The sequence below is a fragment of the Melospiza melodia genome, chromosome 19 (genome assembly GCF_035770615.1).
Source record: "Melospiza melodia melodia isolate bMelMel2 chromosome 19, bMelMel2.pri, whole genome shotgun sequence".
Lineage (NCBI taxonomy): Eukaryota > Metazoa > Chordata > Aves > Passeriformes > Passerellidae > Melospiza > Melospiza melodia.
This window is the reverse complement of record NC_086212.1, coordinates 13,458,920-13,476,471: the sequence shown is the minus strand read 5'-3', so window position 1 is coordinate 13,476,471 and position 17,552 is coordinate 13,458,920. Positions and strand designations below refer to the sequence as shown.

Genomic DNA, 17,552 nt, shown 5'->3' with positions numbered 1-17,552 from the left:
GAAGGTGATCAGCACCATGGGTGATTGCTAATTAGTGATGTCCTTAGGGCTGGAGCCTGGGAGAGGGGCAGGGAGAGGCTGCTCCATGCTTGAGCCAGAGCACATGGGGGAGAGACAACACAATTGTGCCTCCTAATTGAAAAACTGATGGGTAAATTATCACCAAATGAGGTGAAAATCAGAAGTTCCCAGAAAGGACTGGGTTGTAGGGTTTTAAACCAGTCACTGAGAGGCTGAGCTGACTTTAAACCAGTCACTGAGACTGAGCTGGGAGCTTGTTCTGGGGCTTGGTTAGGGTTTGTCCTAAGGAAGGGAAAGGTCTTGTGGCCTTTGGTGTTTTGGTGACTTCAGAAAGGAGCAAGTTCTCTTTTCCCTGGAAGGACAAAATGCTGGTGCTACCTTGATGTCACAGCCTGCTTCTCTTGAGAAGAGTGCATGGAGGAAAGGACAAAGGTGACCTCTGGTACTGGAGAGGTAAGAGTTATCTTTTGTTGTCCTAGATAAAATGATGCAGTGGTTTGCAGTGTCAGAGAAACAGGTGTTTGAATTGACCACTGAACAGGCTGCAGCTCGAAATAGTGTGTGAATCCTGGTAGAGGAGATTCTGTGCATTGTTTTTAGAGCTATGTTATTTTAATTATTATTCCAGTGATTTATTTGCTCTGGTTTCACCTTCTTTTCGGTCCTGACCAGGACTGGGGTTGATTGTCACAGGAGCAATTCAGGCAGTGGCCTCACTTGTTGGAGCTGGCAGGATTTGCCTGCAGGCTCTCTGTGTGCTGTGCAGGATTTGTCTGCAGGCTCTCTGTGTGCTGTGCAGGATTTGCCTGCAGCTCTCTGTGTGCTGTGCAGGATTTGTCTGCAGGCTCTCTGTGTGTGCTGTGCAGGATTTGCCTGCAGGCTCTCTGTGTGCTGTGCAGGATTTGCCTGCAGGCTCTCTGTGTGCTGTGCAGGATTTGCCTGCAGGCTCTGTGTGTGCTGTGCAGGATTTGCCTGCAGGCTCTGTGTGTGCTGTGCAGGATTTGCCTGCAGGCTCTCTGTGTGCTGTGCAGGATTTGCCTGCAGGCTCTCTGTGTGCTGTGCAGGATTTGCCTGCAGGCTCTCTGTGTGTTGGGCAGGATTTGCCTGCAGGCTCTGTGTGCTGTGCAGGATTTGTCTGCAGGCTCTCTGTGTGTGCTGTGCAGGATTTGTCTGCAGGCTCTCTGTGTGCTGTGCAGGATTTGCCTGCAGGCTCTCTGTGTGTGCTGTGCAGGATTTGCCTGCAGCTCTCTCTGTGTGCTGTGCAGGATTTGCCTGCAGGCTCTCTGTGTGCTGTGCAGGATTTGCCTGCAGGCTCTCTGTGTGCTGTGCAGGATTTGCCTGCAGGCTCTCTGTGTGCTGTGCAGGATTTGCCTGCAGGCTCTCTGTGTGTGCTGTGCAGGATTTGCCTGCAGGCTCTCTGTGTGTGCTGTGCAGGGTTTGTCTGCAGCTCTCTGTGTGCTGTGCAGGATTTGCCTGCAGCTCTCTCTGTGTGCTGTGCAGGATTTGCCTGCAGGCTCTCTGTGTGTGCTGTGCAGGATTTGCCTGCAGGCTCTGTGTGTGCTGTGCCCTATTCTGTGCTGCCCACCCTGCTCCACTCACTGCCAGGGGTGAGCTCTTGAAATTGTGAATTTTGCTGCTGTAGCTTGATCTGCAGGGAGGAGTGGATGTTGCTCTCTCTGTGTAGGGGACCAAAAGCATTGCTTGGAACCAGGGGTGCAGAAACAAAGAATGAGGAGATGCTCTGCCTTTGGAAGTTGGTTTGCTCTTGTCCTGAGGCCAGCAGGGCTCAGCTGCAGCTCTGGCTGGAGGGACTCTGAGCTCCATCCCAGAGCAGGCTGATCCCAGCTTCCTGAGGGTTGGAATGGATGGAATAAGCTCTGCTTTGATCTGGCAAACAGGAGCCACAGCAGCTGCTGAGCAGGGGATGAGGGCAGGCACTGCAGGCTGATGGTGCTGGAGATTATCCCCAGCATGTTGTGCAACAGGAGCTCTCCCGCCTGCAGCTGGGACAGGGGAACCTGTGTGCAGTGCTCAGGGCTCGGGTGTGATGTAAATGGAGGAGTTTCTGCTTTGTCCTTCTCTGCTGTGCCCCCACACCTCCTTCCTTGGGCAGAGGCTGGGACAAAAGCTGTTCTTGCAGTAAAATGTGTGAGCTGACTCTGGAAGCTGCTGTAAAGATTTTTTTGGTTGGTTGGTTGGTTTTTCCCCTTCTTTTGCTTGGTTACAAACTCGTCTCTCACAGGTTTTTTGCAAGTTCCTGACATTTATTATTCTAAATAGACTCACTGTAACGCTTTTTTGACTTGAATGTTGATTTGATCTTGTGGGAGAGGGTGATGTGGCTGGTGTGGCCCTTTGGCCTTTGTGTGTGACACAAAGGTGACTCACAGAGATGTGTCACACCTTTCTGGTCACCTGGGGATGCTGTGAGCTGACAGCTCAGTCCCCAGTCAGCGGTTCCAGCTCTCTGTGAGCAGCAGCCCTCAGACCTGGGGCTGCCAAGGTGTGGGTGAGGCTGGAAATAACCTCTGCCTGCAGTCAGAGGTGCTCAGGAGTGGTGCTGGACATGACTTCACCGTGCCCACTGCTCGGCATGAGTAACCAGTTCCATGATTTCCATGCCAACCATTAATTTCCAGATGCAATGACTAGCACGGTATTTTCCATTTCCAGATCGTGTTTGTACTGGCATGATTTAAAATACTTTGTAATTACAGTGGTTCCTATAGTCAAGCTTCTAGAGCAATGCAGGGTGCTTAGAAGTTCTTCTCCAACCAGCAATTTTGGTAATGACAGTAATTCACATAATCTATCTTTGTGGCCTTGTGGCTTTCAGAAGTATAGGCTTTTTTTTTTCTTTAATTTTTCAGAGATGTAGCCCTATCTCTATATATAGCTCAGTAGATATCTGGTATTCTGGATGTGTTAAGACAAACTCCACTGAGGAATTCCAGTCCCATCACCACAAGCTTTCTGGTGTGGCTGCTGCTGTTAATGCAATTGAGTAAATGGCAGAAGAAAATGGAGTGGGGAGGGGGGATATGGAAGTTTCCTCTCAAAGATGAGGAGGCCTCAACAAAAACAACTTCAGGCAGCAGTGGAGCTTCATTTTGGCTGACAGCTCACAGCACAATAAGCAGTTTTGGCAGCCAAATGTGACAACATCCTACAGAACAGGGAAAATCCTTTAGTTTGGGGGAGATGGCTGCATCCCAAAGCTGCTCTCATTTACTGGTTTAGAGTAACAGAGACACTTGTGAATGACTTGAGGGAGAGGCTGCTCAGACAGATCAGAGGCAGACATCTCCCTCCGTGTGCAATCAGATGTGCTGCCTCCTTTGAGAGGGGGCCAAGGCAAATGGGGAGCAGCAATTAAGGCAGACACCAGCAATGAGGGCCTGAAGTACAGGGCACAGTGTTTATCAGCTGTCACTGCACAGGAAAGGCCTTTAATTTGACTGAGGAGGGAGGGAAGAGCTGCAGCTCAATATTTTTGTGAATTGATTAACTGTTATTTTTCCCAGAAGATTCTCATATGTGCCGGGTGGGAGGGACAGCTGTTGATTAAATGTAAACTTCTCTGCAAATGCGTGTGTGACCTCTGGCGTGTTGTTCATTCACACTCCCTTCAGAGGCAGGGAACAGAGCTGGGGAGGGTTTTCCATTCCTCTGTCCAATTAACCCGTGTGCTTTCAACCAGAGGCTGACAAAGCTGGGGCATCCTGAGCCTGGAAGAGCTCTTGAGGTCCCTATTCTCATACTGGCAGTAAATCACCCCGGATAATTTGTTTTTTAAGCTGTAGGAGCAGTAAATGCAGTCTGGGGCATGCCAGGGTGTGACCCGGTGGCGACAATCCTTGGGATCTGTCCCCCCTCTCCATGTGCTGGGAGCATTTCAGGAGGAGGCAGGGGAAGGACAGACCTGAGGCACCCCTGCTCTGCCATCCCTGATAAAGGGAAGGAGGACACTTGAGGGGACACCAGGGTGTGTCTGACACATGGTCTGGAAAGGAAGCTAAAGCCACTCCATATCCTGCGGTGCCAGCAGAGATGTTTTCCTTTTCATTTTCTGAGAGGTGCTGCAGCAGAAAGCCAGATCTGCTTCCTCAAAGACTGTCACTCCCATCTGGAGAACAGAATATTTGACCCGTGGGCTTTATTTGCTGTCAATCTCCCACAGCTCCCAGGAAGGAGCCTCCATCTCCTTTTAACTTGAGGCTGCTACCTCTTGCCCAAAAAACAGGTTTCTCAAGGCTCATTCCTGAGCCAGATGAGAAACATGAAATAACTGATGCAAAACACAGGCATCTTCCTTTTTGACTGCCATCAATAAAAGCTCTTTGAAGAGGGGATGCCGAGCAAGTGTTAATTAATAGGACTGTCACTGTGACTGCACATTGCCACTGCAAAGTGCACTGAGTCGCTGAGACACACAGGAGGCTCCTTTTGGCTGTGATTTTTTTCTTTTATTGAGCATCTTGTTCTCAGCTGCTACTAGAAGCAGGAAATCTCTCAAAGCTGTGAGGAGCTGATGCAGTTTGTGCCTTGAATTGGTTATGCTTTCCCACCTACTCCCATGAAGAAGTGCCTCCAGCAGCTCTCTGAGGGGGCTGGAGGAAGGAAATTTCTTCCTGGCCAAGGGAGAAATTTCAGGGCTTTGGGACCCCCTGTCTCTATCAAGCACATCCCCACTGATGTAGACTATGAGGAGCTTTGTTTTTTCCTGCAAACCAAAAATACCAATTTTTTTTTTGTTGTTTTTTTAATATCTGGAAATAAACAGTTACATGATCCACTGAAATTCATAACAAAGAACAAATTGAATCCTTCATGCTGTGTAACAGCCATAAATAAAGGCTTTATGGCTGAGAAGTTGTAGGCAGAGCTCCAGCAAAATCAGATTTATTCCCTCCCCACCCCCTGCACTGTAAGTCTCTGGAAATGGGGGTTCCAAGGGCTGTTCTGACACAACATTAACTGCAGCTTCTTAAAGCAGACTCCCTGCCAGTATTTACAGTTCACATTCTGTGCATGGTATGTGTCTGTGTAACTGCACCAGCTTTTACAGTTGATTTCTCAGTAGTCATGTGAAACCAAAACAACTCATGGGCTGAACTTGGAATCACTTGTGCATTTTTCTGATTTAGAATAAAAAAAAAAAAAAAAAAAAGTCTGCCTTGGTGTTAGGGAAAAAAGATCTCCTGGTTAAAGTTGCTCCAAGCTGATGGTGGCTCAATCTCTGTGAGTGTTGTGTTCCTTCTCCCCAGAACCACTGGCTGGGTTTCCAGGGAGCCCTGCAAGGTGGATTTCAGAACTTGGTTGTACAATTTAAAATGCAGTATCTGCATTCTTTCTTCTCACAAAGGCCTGGCCCTACCTCTACTTGCTGTCTCCTCTAAAATTTACCCCTGAGGTGTCACAAAATCCATTTTGGAGTAATTAACCTTGGAGTAATCAACTCCTAAAACTGCAGTTCAGCCAGGTCACTCCCTGTTAAGGAAGAACAACTGATTTCAGTGGATTTAAGAGCTGGTTTCTCAATTCAGGAGCTAAATCCAGGTCAGCAGTGGCAGTAGATCACTGTGAGAAATGGATAAACAAATCGAAAGCAAAGCTCCTCTCATGCCAGTTTTGGATCAGCTAATATTTTGGTTTGTTCTCCTTTCTTGTGTGCTTATAGGTACCCTAAGATAGAAGCTAAAATGAGGAACTTGTTCTCATTAAGCAGCTGCCCAAATCTCTCTTTTTAAAGAGTCTGAGGCAGAAGATGTAGAGGCACTGACTGCTCTGCTCTTGTCTACAGCTCGTTTTAAACACCGAGCAAAGTGACTTAAATTGTTGGGACCTGAGAAAGGATATCTTTGAGCTCTGACCCCTCATAACTGAATCCAGACACTCATGTCTCTGCTTCCACCTACTTGATATGAAGCACCTGACAGAGCAGCAGCAAATGGGGATAAATGGGGGTAAATCCAGCAGGCTGCAAGAATTCTCCTTCATTAGCCACGCCAGAGGTCACCTGGCTGGTGTCACCATCAGGGGCTGGCCACTCCTGGGGCTGCTGTCCACTCTGGATTAAGTGGAGAGATCATGCCAGGGCAGGGAAGGTGGGGAGCCAGGCCAAAAGAGCCTCTGTGGCCCTTTGTGCACTGCACAACCAGAGTGACAAACCTGCAGTGCTGCTCTGGGAACTGAGCACAGCCCCAGGTGCTGACACACTAAAGCACAACAGATCCACTGAGCTCCTGGCATCCCCTCCTTGCTTCTTAAGAGCTTCTTAAAATAAGCCCATTAGGCCCAAGTTATCAGCGGCTCACTCAGGAGCCACCTCAGCTCTGAGAGTGGTTTTAATGACAGGCCCTGGGTGCAGCACTCACCCCAGACACGACTGCTCCACTCCCCAAACCACTGCTGCCTGTCCTGGGACGGGGGTTATTGCAGACAAGCCAGGCAATTCTTTGAGAGTGAGGTTAATTCAAGCAGCCCCATGTAGAGCTTTAGCCTGCAAATGGTTAAATGCTTCACCATGCCTGCAAAAGCTGCTCAAGTGCAAAGTTGGCTTTCTAAGGGTTTGTGGGGCTGAGGCTGAGACCCCTTTTCCCCCCAACATTCCCCAATACCTTTCACTAAGGGAAAAAATGTCTGAAGCTGATGAATCTGTCTATGGCTTGTCCCATTTTCCTTTTAAATGCAAAGCCAAACTTCAGCTGTTTAAACTTTGTGCTGTCTTCATTTATGGAATTAATTCATACACAAGGATTCTGTTGGAGAAAGCAGCAGATTTATCCCAAAGTGGTAAACCTCACAGTACCCAGAAACAACTTTCCAAATTTCAAAATTAAAAAGTCTGTTCCCATTGCCTGGCAAATGGACCCTTGGAAAACCAGCTAGGAAACAAATCAGTGTGTTAAACCTGCTATCCTAAACTTCTGGTCTTTCTCAGCTGCTGATTTAGGAATACAAATTCCTCAGCATTAAGCAGGAAAAGGGAATAGATATTTTTATTTAAAACAGAGCAACTCAAAGTGGCCATAATAACCCATTTCTGTTGCTTTTGTACTTGGATAATGAGTGACTGCAGTATAAAGCGCTCATAGTTTTTGCCTCGAGGTCTTGTCAATCATTACCTGATAAATAAAAACTTCAAACTGGTTCCTTTTAGCTTAATTGGGCAGAATTTCTCTCTGAAGGAAGGTTGGATACCAAGAATAATGTGTTTGTGGCAGCAGTGGAAGTCAGCAAGCAGGGTGTTTGGGTGGAAGCAGGCAGAGGATGTGAACTCTGAACTCAGAAGATGAATCTGAGGGGATTTTTATCCAGCAGTGTCTGTTCCCATTGCTGAGGGACTGAATCCAGCAGCAGAGGGAATCCTGCAGCCCCTGGCCATGGGCTTGTGCAAGCCCTGCTGGCCCTCTCTGGTTTGGGCTTTACAGCTGACACTTCCATAACAATCAGGAATTTAAACTTGCACCAAGGCTTATTTAAATCATTATTTTTTATTACAAGAACACTGGCAGCAGCAGAGGCAGTTTCCTGCATAGGGACAAAAGGATTTTTTTTGTCAGTACTGGAATGGATCTGAAACAGCTCAATTAAGCAAACACAACATCCTCAAAGCTTGGCCTGAAAGGAAGCTAGAATAACTGTTCTATAAAATGTTTTAAATGTGCTTTAAAATGTCATTACTCAGATAAATCTAGCTGTTTGGAAGCTCATCCACCAGGGTTTTATGGCCCTGCCAGTTTATGGCAGTGGATGCATTCATGTCAAGAATTCCTCTTCCAGAACAGTAGATGAGGAGACGAAGCCACGGGAGTGCTGCAGACCAAGGGGAGGCTGCAACCAGCTTGGGAATGGAGCTTTGGCTCCTGGGCTGGGAAAGCTGCTCCAAAGCACATCCAGCAAGTTGTGTGTATTTGTGGCAGAGCTGGAAACCAGCAGATATTTCATGGCTGGATGTGTTGAACTCAGTGGTGAAGCTGCTGTTGGCTGCAGGACTGACCCTGCAAAGCAAAAATATTTATTTTATTCTTGCTCTCCTTGCTGGCACCACCCCTGCCTTAACCTAAATGAAGAGAATTGGGACCATAATGAGAAATACCAGAGGATCCTCCTTCTAAATTTAGTCCAGGCCTACAAAAGCTGAGTAGGTCCCATTTTACATCAACAAAGGTCTTTCCACTGATGCTTTACTGCACTCTCAGAGCAGTGCTCAAAGCAAATCTACTTATGAATTTGTACTTGCTTGTGGAAGATGGCAGATTAACTCCCAAATGCTGATGATTGAATCCTCTGGCCCAGCAAATATATCTATGTAAGCTGGCATAACTCTGCTCACAGTTCAAAGAAAACAAGAACCCCAAAATTGCTGCTGTGCCCTGAAGATATAATGCTCAGTTAATAGAGGGATTTAGAGCATTATTTTTTTCAGCTGCCTTCATAGCAATGCAGTGTGGTATCCACAGTAGGAAACCTCATGCCAGCAGCATCTCTCAAATATGCTAAAACAATCTAAATTAGAAAATGTCAGCTTCTTGGCTGATGTTTCTTTGGAGTTTCTTTCTTCCTTTCTTGTGCCTCTATAATTTTATTGGGATGACTAAATCTCTGAACTATGTTAGCAGTAAACAGAACTAATTTACCCCCTGCTTCTTTGAAACAGCTGCTGACAGCTGCACTATAATTCAATCATGGATCTTTGCAGCACAGACTGCAAAACACATCCATATTTTTGCTATTCTTCCCTCCCTGTTGTATTTGGACCAAAGGAGCTGCCCCAAATAATGACATGTGACAGTTTTGCCCGTACATAGAGACTGAGCTTCATGAAAACAGAGGCCCAAGATGAAACATTATCCAGCCAGAAAGGTTCTTTGAATAAAAGGAGAATAACCACACAGATACACAATGTCGTCGGGATATCTTTTGTAAAGTTGCAATGATTTATTTTACTAGTTTGTACAAAAAGGCTTCTGACAACTGCTCTATGAAAAGAACCAGAAATGTGTATGCATTTTTGCCAACTGTTAATAAATATCTTCTTAAATAAGGAAACAAATGTGTTTAGGAACCCAGAATCATTTTTCCTGCATGTGATTGAAAAGGAATTCAGAGATGGAAATAAATAATTCTTCTTCCGCTTGTGACAACTATTTACACAAAAATGTACAAACAGTGAAGCTGATGTTGAGCCTAGCAACAGAAATCCTGTTATTATGCTTAAAAACAACAACAAAAAACCAAAACAGAAACAATCCCCACATAATATTTAATATATGAGTCCCATACAGCAAGACCCCGTGGTCCAAGTTAAAAACACAATATACCAATGCAGTGACCACCAACACTGAAACACCCAAGAGAAAACTAATCCTTGACTACTAAATAGTGGAAGCTCAGGCATGATTAGCTTTTCACTTTCTAGGCAGCACCTTCACTTCCTTTAGGAGGTTTACAGAAACACTGATGTATATGTATGCAATGTCAAAAGATGCTTCCTCCCTTGTGATTTCATTCCTCACCCTAACCAGGGATGCACTGAGGGCAGATTTGGCTGGTTGTGGTGGATGGTGCTGTCTGCAGGCTCCATGAGAGGTGGATTTTTGGCTTCAGCTGTTGTCCTGCCGTGTTTCTGGCTGTGTTTGCCCATGGGGAGGTTGCTGCAGTCCTCCCTGCTGCAGCCAGGCTGCTCCTGCAGATGTTGGGGAGATCTAGGGGGATGCCAGGCACATCTGGCAAGGTGGCAGCTGCTCACCAAGGACCCCGTCCAAAACCCACCAGTGTTGTAGGTTTTTCCTCTTTCCCATCAGCCTAATCCTGCTACTGATAAAACTGCTGGGAAAACACCAATTGACTGAAATGAGATGAGAATTAGGCCATCAGAAACAAGTTTCCAATTTATTTCATAGACAGTAGGGGTTTTTTTTCTTCCTTCGCTTATTCTTTTTTAAGTGAGGCATCTGGTCTGGATTTGATCTGTGACTTAAAGGGAGAAGAGCAGCGAGTGAAGTCCAGAATTTCATTTATCTTCTTTCTCTAACTCTCCTCTAAGGCAGGACATGGAGCCAAGTCCCTACTGTGGCTGCATGGCCCCATCTGCTCACTGAGCAGAGACCCATCTCCAGGGATTTGTGCTGTCCTGGACCAATCTGTGGGAGGTTTAGCTCTCTGAAGCTGAGATTTAGAGCTGGGTGTGCTGGGCGTGGTGTTTTATTGGGCATTATTTTCTTTTTATCTCCCTGGTGAAATTTATACCAATCCCACTTTGGTGCGTGCCAAAGTGGGGAATCGGTTTGTGATTGGTTACTGCAACTCTTTATTCTTCTTTGCAACAACTTTAATTGGTCCTTAATTACTTAAGTGTGATGTTTGTGTAACCTGTGACTTTAAAAGAAGGAAAAAGAAAAGCCTTGAGGGGACATTTCCTTGCTTCTGGTTCCAGCTTCTTGGTGGCCCTTGAAGGGGATTGTTGTGGGGTTTTTTGAGGTGAAGCCAGGAGAGCAGGGGGTTTTATCAGAGGCACTGGCCCCAGGAAGGTTTCCCAGCTTGTTCCCAGTCTGTGTGGGGCTGGGTGTGCATCCCAGCTCACAGCACCTTCTCACTTGAGTCTCCATGTTCTTGGAAAAGGGAAGAACTTGTTCCCTCTGGGAGGTCAATGGACATTTTCCACACAGCAGCAGGATCTTTAGTTACAGCTCTTACAGTGACTGCTCAGGGCACCCCAGCTGCACGTCAGGATTAATCCCTGCTTCTCAGCATTTTGCTGCTTTCCTGTTTCAAGTTCATAGCAAACTGAAATACCTTCTGGCTGCCAGAGGAAATCTCCTTCCTTGTTGACAGAAAAAAGTACACCCTAAAACTCTCACTCTTTGAAGTACTTTTCTTCAGCTTTTTTGCTTGCCAGTTGATTTGTTTTTCCTTAGCCTAATCTGTCCTTTGAATTTGTGTCAATCCACATCCAGCTTTTGTTACTGTAGCTTAAAACTGGAAGTTGCATGTAATTCATCCTTGGTTTTGCCTATGAAATTGAAGCAGGGGGATGGAAGCAATAATTCTCTAACAAAATACCTGTTCACTCCAGGTATATTTTGTTCACTTATTTTATTGCAAACCGTGTTACAGGAACTACACACACTTATTAGTCACAGCACAGTCTCACCTTGGATAGATTATAACTGTTTTACTCACAATCAACACTGGTGAGTTTGCAATCTCCAGAAAGACTCATTTGCAAAAGTATGTACTGTAGGAGCCAATTTTGTAAGCAGATTTGGTTTTAAACGGTTTCTCTGGCTTGTTTCAGTTTACAAGCTCATTGTCTGTAATAAACTAAAACAAAATGTGTTCAAATGCCTCTTCAGATCCAGAAACTGCTCCATTGTCTGAACTTTCAGAGGCCTGGTCCTAAAATGGTTTGGGACTTTTTTAAACCCATGGCTGGAGCACCAACCTTTCCCCCAACCCCACACAGCCACACAAACCCACTCTTTACAAATAACTTCTTTTTCCTTTTTCTTCCTCTGTCCTACAAGCCTAGTGGCAGCCACATGCTCGTACCACCATGTTCCTGTATTTTTTTAAGATAACATTGGAGCTGTCATCAAAATAGAGCACTGAGATGGCGTTGAGTTGTGTAGGGGCACAGCAGGGCTTCGGCACAGTCTCTGGGTTTATAAAGTGAACCTGGGGAAGGAAAATAGAGCAATGTTAAGATTTAATTCTCCCCTCTCCTCCCCCCATATCCTTCTTTCCTGGGCAACCTTCTGCTTGTCCTATATCCTCACTCAGTAGCTGAGCTGTGTAACTTTGGGATTCACTGATTCTCACTTTTGGTGGCAGCACGTTGTGGCTCCTTACAGAGCTTCCCCAAGAGGTGCTGACAGTGGGTCTGGTGTCTTGCTCCTTCCCTCCTTCCCATGCAGTGGGCCCAAACCCCCATTGCAATATCTATCACAGGGCCCTTTCCAACCAGAGAGAGCCTGCCACTGCCTGCAACAGAGACAGGGTCATTTCTGGCCAGGTTCTAATCCAGGCCAGACATGTGGTACAGGCACCTTGAGAGCTGAGGCAGACCCTCCTGTCCCTGTCAGCTCAGAGACCCTGCTGTGTATGAATTTATTTCTGAGTATGATTCTATAAATTTATTTCTGTCAGGTGTAAGGCTGTGCTAGCAGACAGGGGGCACCTACCAGTGTCTGTACAATGGCATGGTTTGTAGCATTCATGTAGGAATTCAGGGGGAAAGCACATTCTCCTTCACAGTAATAGGCAGCGTAGCCCTCCGGAGCAATGATCCAGTCCTTGAGTCAATGGAAGCCATTGGATTGTGGGGAAGGACAGAAATGCAGTGAAACAAAAAGCCAACCAGTTAAACATATAAACCAAGCATATAAATCTAAGCATTAATACACACAGTTACAGTGGCCTGCAAAATAAATAACAATCTGCCCCCCTGGCCTTTCTGCAGCTCTCTTAGAGGCCTCTGAAGTGCCTGCCCTTCCTGCAGGGACACACCCCACATTGCAAATGTGCCCACAGAGCAGCTGCACATCTGGGTTCAGTTGTTTATCCATTCAGCAGTGCCCTGCCTGCCCACGAGGATCACTTCACCCAGCAGCACAATGCAGACACAAGCATCCAGAAAGGAAAATAGCTTTAACCAGGTCTAAAAAAACATGTAGATGAAAATGGAGAGTCATGCCTCCAGCACTGCCAGAGGACCTGCAGGCCTACAGCCCCTCAAAAGGACCTGACTGTGCTGAGCTTCCAGCCAGCCTCACACTAAATATCTGTATACCCAACTTAGCAGAAGCACTTAAGCACGCTAAAGGCTGTAAACAATATTTTTCCCCTTCAGGATTCAAAATAAAAAACCTGTCGGTGGCTGTATCTCAGTTCTGCAGTTGATAAATGATGTGCCAGGGCACCCCAGGCCTTACCTGCCACCCCAGGTCCCTGAAGCTGACGTAGAGCTCGTGTTTCTTGCAGGCCTGTCGCTGGTCACTGCTGCTGTTCTCTGTGAGGGGACAATGGTGGCCATGAGCCCGGGCTGCCCCAGCTCCCTCAGCAGGGAGTGAGGCACTGCTGCTCATCTGGTGCACTTACAGCTGGCTTTTTAGGTGTTTTGGTAATATAATAATGGCTGGGTTCAACATATATGAAATGCACTTCTGGCTTTTTAGTGCAAGGCCAAAAAAGACCTGGGAAAGTAGGGGTTTTATCTTAATTTTTTCCCCCTGGACTTCCTCTGACCTCCTAATAGCAACACACAGATCACTCTGGTTATTGCCTATACATGAAAGGAGAATCAGTGCAGTTTTAAAGTTTTGTCCATCCTGAACACATAGCCTGAGCTGAAGGCCCAGGTAGAAAGAATGGCTCAGGAAGAATTTAATCTCTGACAGGGTGGTCAGGCACTGGAAGGAGCTGCCAGGAATGCAGTGGAGTCCCCCTCTCTGGAGGTGTTCAAGGGACTGGATGTGGCACTCAGTGCTCTGGGCTGCTTGACAAGGTGGGAGTTGGTCAAAAGTTGGACTTGATGATCTTGGAGGTTTTTCCAACCTTAATGATTCTATAGAAATGTGATTGTAAGCTCTGTTTTGCTTTTCCTTCTGCTCCTCACAAGCTCTCCTTGCGCTCAGTGAGGCACTCCCAGAAGCAGCTGGAATTTGCTGCTGCCTCAGCAGAGCCAGCCTCGAGCTGTGGCTCCTGCTGGGACCCTCATCAAGGGCCAGAACCTCTGAGGTATCACATAATTAAGCCACATTTCTATTTCAAATGCCTGATGGAGTTTTCTTCCAAATTAGGAAGCACAGCTCCCCACAGAATAGCCGTGGTTATCCTGAGAATGAATTGGTTTTCCTTTTCTATGCAAGAATTTTGGGACTACTGTGCTTTTTAGGGGCTAAACTTAAAATCACGAGCTCTGGAAAATGAACAGCATTTGGATTCAGATATACTGATCACTGATTGTTTTAACGTAATTATCTTCCATTTCAAAATGAGAATTTATTTCATATGGGAGAAAAGGAGTTTTTCTGGTTAGGTTCTTGAGGTATTTTTTAAAATTTGAATTAAGAGATTCCTCAATCTAACACAGGGAAAAGAATGTTTTTGGAACAACCTGCCATTTTTGGAACAACCCTAACCCCACACCCTTTCAAACCAGTGACCAGAGGGACAACAAACAAATAGCATGGGAGAAACCATTCCCACACCATCCCAGAGCCAGAACCGTGCTCGCAGGCAGCTGTGCTGTACCTGCAATGTTGGAGACCCGGAATGCCTCCTGGTTCTTTGGTGTTTTGGATCTGTTCTGGCTCCTCTGCTTGCCGCCCGTGGAGCGGATGCTGCGCAGGTGCACCTCGGTGGCCTTGAAGAAGGCCACGGTGAAGGGCTGCTTGTTCTGGGGGCCCTGCCTCCCAATGAGCCCCGCCAGCTTGGGGTTGATGCTTTGTCCTGCAAGAATGACAGACCGGTGAGGGTTTTGGCCTGGTTTTATCCTGGTTTCATCCTGGCAGCACCCAGGATAACTCCTGTGAATGCCCTCCACCCTCTAAAGACCTTAACGGGCAAAGCTGCTTCTGACACGAGCAGCTCAGCACAGCTAACTTCACGTGTGTAAAAGTTACATTAACTAGTCCTGCACATAATTGTTTTAGCCCAAATCCGCTCAGCATTAGCTTTTCCTGCATTCTTTAGAGGGGTTTCTTCAAGTTCACCAACCTATAATTTGAAGTGATCCTATAAAAGGAGCCGTAAAACTCAACCCATAGGAACGCTAAATTCCCACTGGAAGGTTATTAGCTTAAAATAAAAATGCCTTGTATGAAATGCTGACAGAGTTCCAGATATAGCTCAGCTGAGAGAAACAAATGTTTAGAGGCATTTTGCTTATTGCTGCATCTTGCCATCGCCATACCTGATAACTCTGTACAAAACTCTGATTATCATCCATGATAATCATCATGATTTCATCATCATCCTTGTGCTCTAGAATAATTTGGTTTTTGGTAGAATTAGTAGGTTTCTCTGTAGAATTAAATAAATTATTTACAAAAAAGGTAAGGACAGGGTGTCAGTGGGAAATTTCATGTTTCTCCTTGTTGCTGTTGAGGGATGTCTGGGTGCTGCTGTGCAATGCAGAGGTGATATCCAGGATTATTCTGTCCCAAGCTACTGAGTGCTGCTGCTAAATCCAAGTTATGGTTTTGTGATCCTTTAGCCAAGGTCAGAGCTGTGCCTTGTCAGGCACAAATCAAAATGCCAAAGGACAGCTGACACTTTCCTGGAGAAGCCCTGCAAGGCAGCCTGACCAGAGAGAGGGGGGAAAGGGCTCTCAGTTCATTTATTTTGGATGATTATATTTTTAATAGACTGTATTTGCTTCATGATTATAGGTCATGTAGCAGCAGATACAATGAAAGGATGGAGGTTGATTTACTTTGATATTTATTTTACTTCACTTAAAGCCTTGAGGATTGCCCGAGCTTAAAGTGTTGCATCAAAATCCTGCTGTATTTACAGCCTATGACATTTACTGCCTCCCCTGTCTGTGAATCATGGAACAGCCCCTGGTTTCTGCTGGGGTGTGACACTCACCATCAATGCCCTCCACGGAGAGCTGCAGGCCCAGGTTGTGCTGGGGATTCACCACCCAGTGGTTGCTGGTGGCGGTGATGTCGAACACCAGCCACCCTTCCTCTGCAGCCCAGATCGTCCTGGAGTCCAGCAGGAACAGATCTGAATCCCTGAAGCAAAGAGCAGAATTCCCACTTAGCCAGGATTTCCACTGGAGTCCCCACAAACATCCTTTAGGCAGCACAAGGGGTTGGGATTTCAGCAATAGCTGGGCTGGTTTGTGTTCCCCTCCCATCACCCTCAGGTGGAACTTCTCCTCTATCCTCTTCAAAAAAGGGAGGATGGGTTGAAGCAGAGCTGAGCTGGTTTGGGGTTACTTTGCTGTTAACCTTGAGCTCCTGGTGAAACTTCAAAAAAAGTTTTGGCAGGCCCAGATCTGCAGAATTACTGTTTGCATATGCAAATCCGGTAATTGGGCAGACAATGCTGCTCATTAGCCTTTCCACACATAATTTCCTGACTTTTATGCATAACTGTAGTGTTGGCGCAAGGCAGCTGGAACAATGGTGTGCATATATTATCATATGTAATAGGTTTTTTTAAATTGGCTCATCTGAGGTTACAGATAACTGTTTGAGGCAATAACCTTCTGCACTGCTGTGGGTCACAATCTTTCTTCAATTCATTGCTTGGGTGTTTTTTTTTTTAAAGGCCACTGCTGGCTTACTCTAGCTGAAGAAATAATATCAGAAAATGGAAAAGATCCTAAATAGAGAGATTCTGTTCTTTTGAAAAAGGTGGAATTATTCCAGACTTACAAGACATTTCCTGGCATATTTCTGAAAAATTAAAATTTGAGAAAATAGAGGTTCTGTAAAAGAAGGAGTTTTATCAGAAAAGGAGATAAAACTCAGATTTAAAAATGGATGCTGTTGCAAGACTTTTATAAAAAATTACTTTAAAAGAAGAACAAAGACATAAGGTGGAAGTGTCTAGACAAGTCCTGTAAGAGCCTCTTTTGTGCCTGCAGTGAACAAACACGATAACTTGTTCAAGTGTAATTATATCCTTTTGAATGAAGAACTATCCTTGAAAAACCCTTTAATCACATCCTCAAAGCTTTAAAAGGCCTTATGAATTCGGTCACTATAGATTTGTCAGTGCAAATATGTATATTCAGCTTGGTTTACACAGTGCCTCTTGTTTGCATGAAACATCAGGCGATCAGAAATGAATCTGAGGAGAGCTGTTGGTATAAGGGCTTTTGACTCACAGCTTTTAGTGATTCTTTCCCCTTTGGCATACCAAGAAATTAGAAGCTTTTGTCCCACACAGAACAGGAATGGAGGGGGTTTTTTTTTTGCAATGCTTTTATTGTTTATCTTTCCTCTCATCCTTAGTGGGCCAGAATGTGTAAGAGGTGATGCTTTCTTCTGAGGGCTAAGGGGTGTCACCACCCACCTCTGACTGTGCTGGCTTGCATGAAATTAAATTTCTGAAGTGAGTTCCTGCAGAGCACGTGGGCACAAGGCTCAGGAAGAAAATTCTGTGTTTCCTCCCTAAAGCAGGGGAGATTTGGGTACCCCATGGCTGAATATAGAGCCAGCGCTGCTGAGGGTGCAATCAGTGCTTGCTTTCAAGCAAAGCTCTGGTTTGTGGAAGAAGCCCTACACCAGACTTGCTGCACCACCTCCTTGCCAAGGCAGAGGGGATCCTGTGGGAGCGTTCAGGGGATGTTTGGGGCCATGGTGGGTGATCAGGAGGGGCTGTGGGGCAGCAGTGCTCAAGGCAGGTGTTGGGAGCTCGGTCAGCTCTGCTCCCAGGAAATCTGCAGTTAAACAGGACGGGTTTAACTCACATTAGTTACAGCAGTGCAAGAAGCTTGAACTCCAACCAGGGGACAATTCTCCCGGGGTTCCATCCCCACCCAGGAGCGGTGGCCCCATTTTCAC

General features: G+C 46.0%; 1 protein-coding gene across 1 annotated transcript in view; it reads right to left on the bottom strand.

Annotated features, from left to right (window-relative positions):
- Window positions 1–8,934: 8,934 nt before the first annotated feature.
- The window catches only part of BMP7 (bone morphogenetic protein 7), a 41,627-nt gene continuing 33,009 nt past the window's right edge, over window positions 8,935–17,552 (bottom strand). The window contains exons 3-7 of the mRNA XM_063172606.1: window positions 15,622–15,770; window positions 14,281–14,478; window positions 12,960–13,036; window positions 12,210–12,320; window positions 8,935–11,703 (exon numbers count right to left, since the gene is read on the bottom strand). Of these exons, the coding sequence (XP_063028676.1) occupies window positions 11,554–11,703; window positions 12,210–12,320; window positions 12,960–13,036; window positions 14,281–14,478; window positions 15,622–15,770 (685 nt within the window). The 3' untranslated portion in view covers window positions 8,935–11,553. The remainder of the gene's footprint in view (window positions 11,704–12,209; window positions 12,321–12,959; window positions 13,037–14,280; window positions 14,479–15,621; window positions 15,771–17,552) is intronic.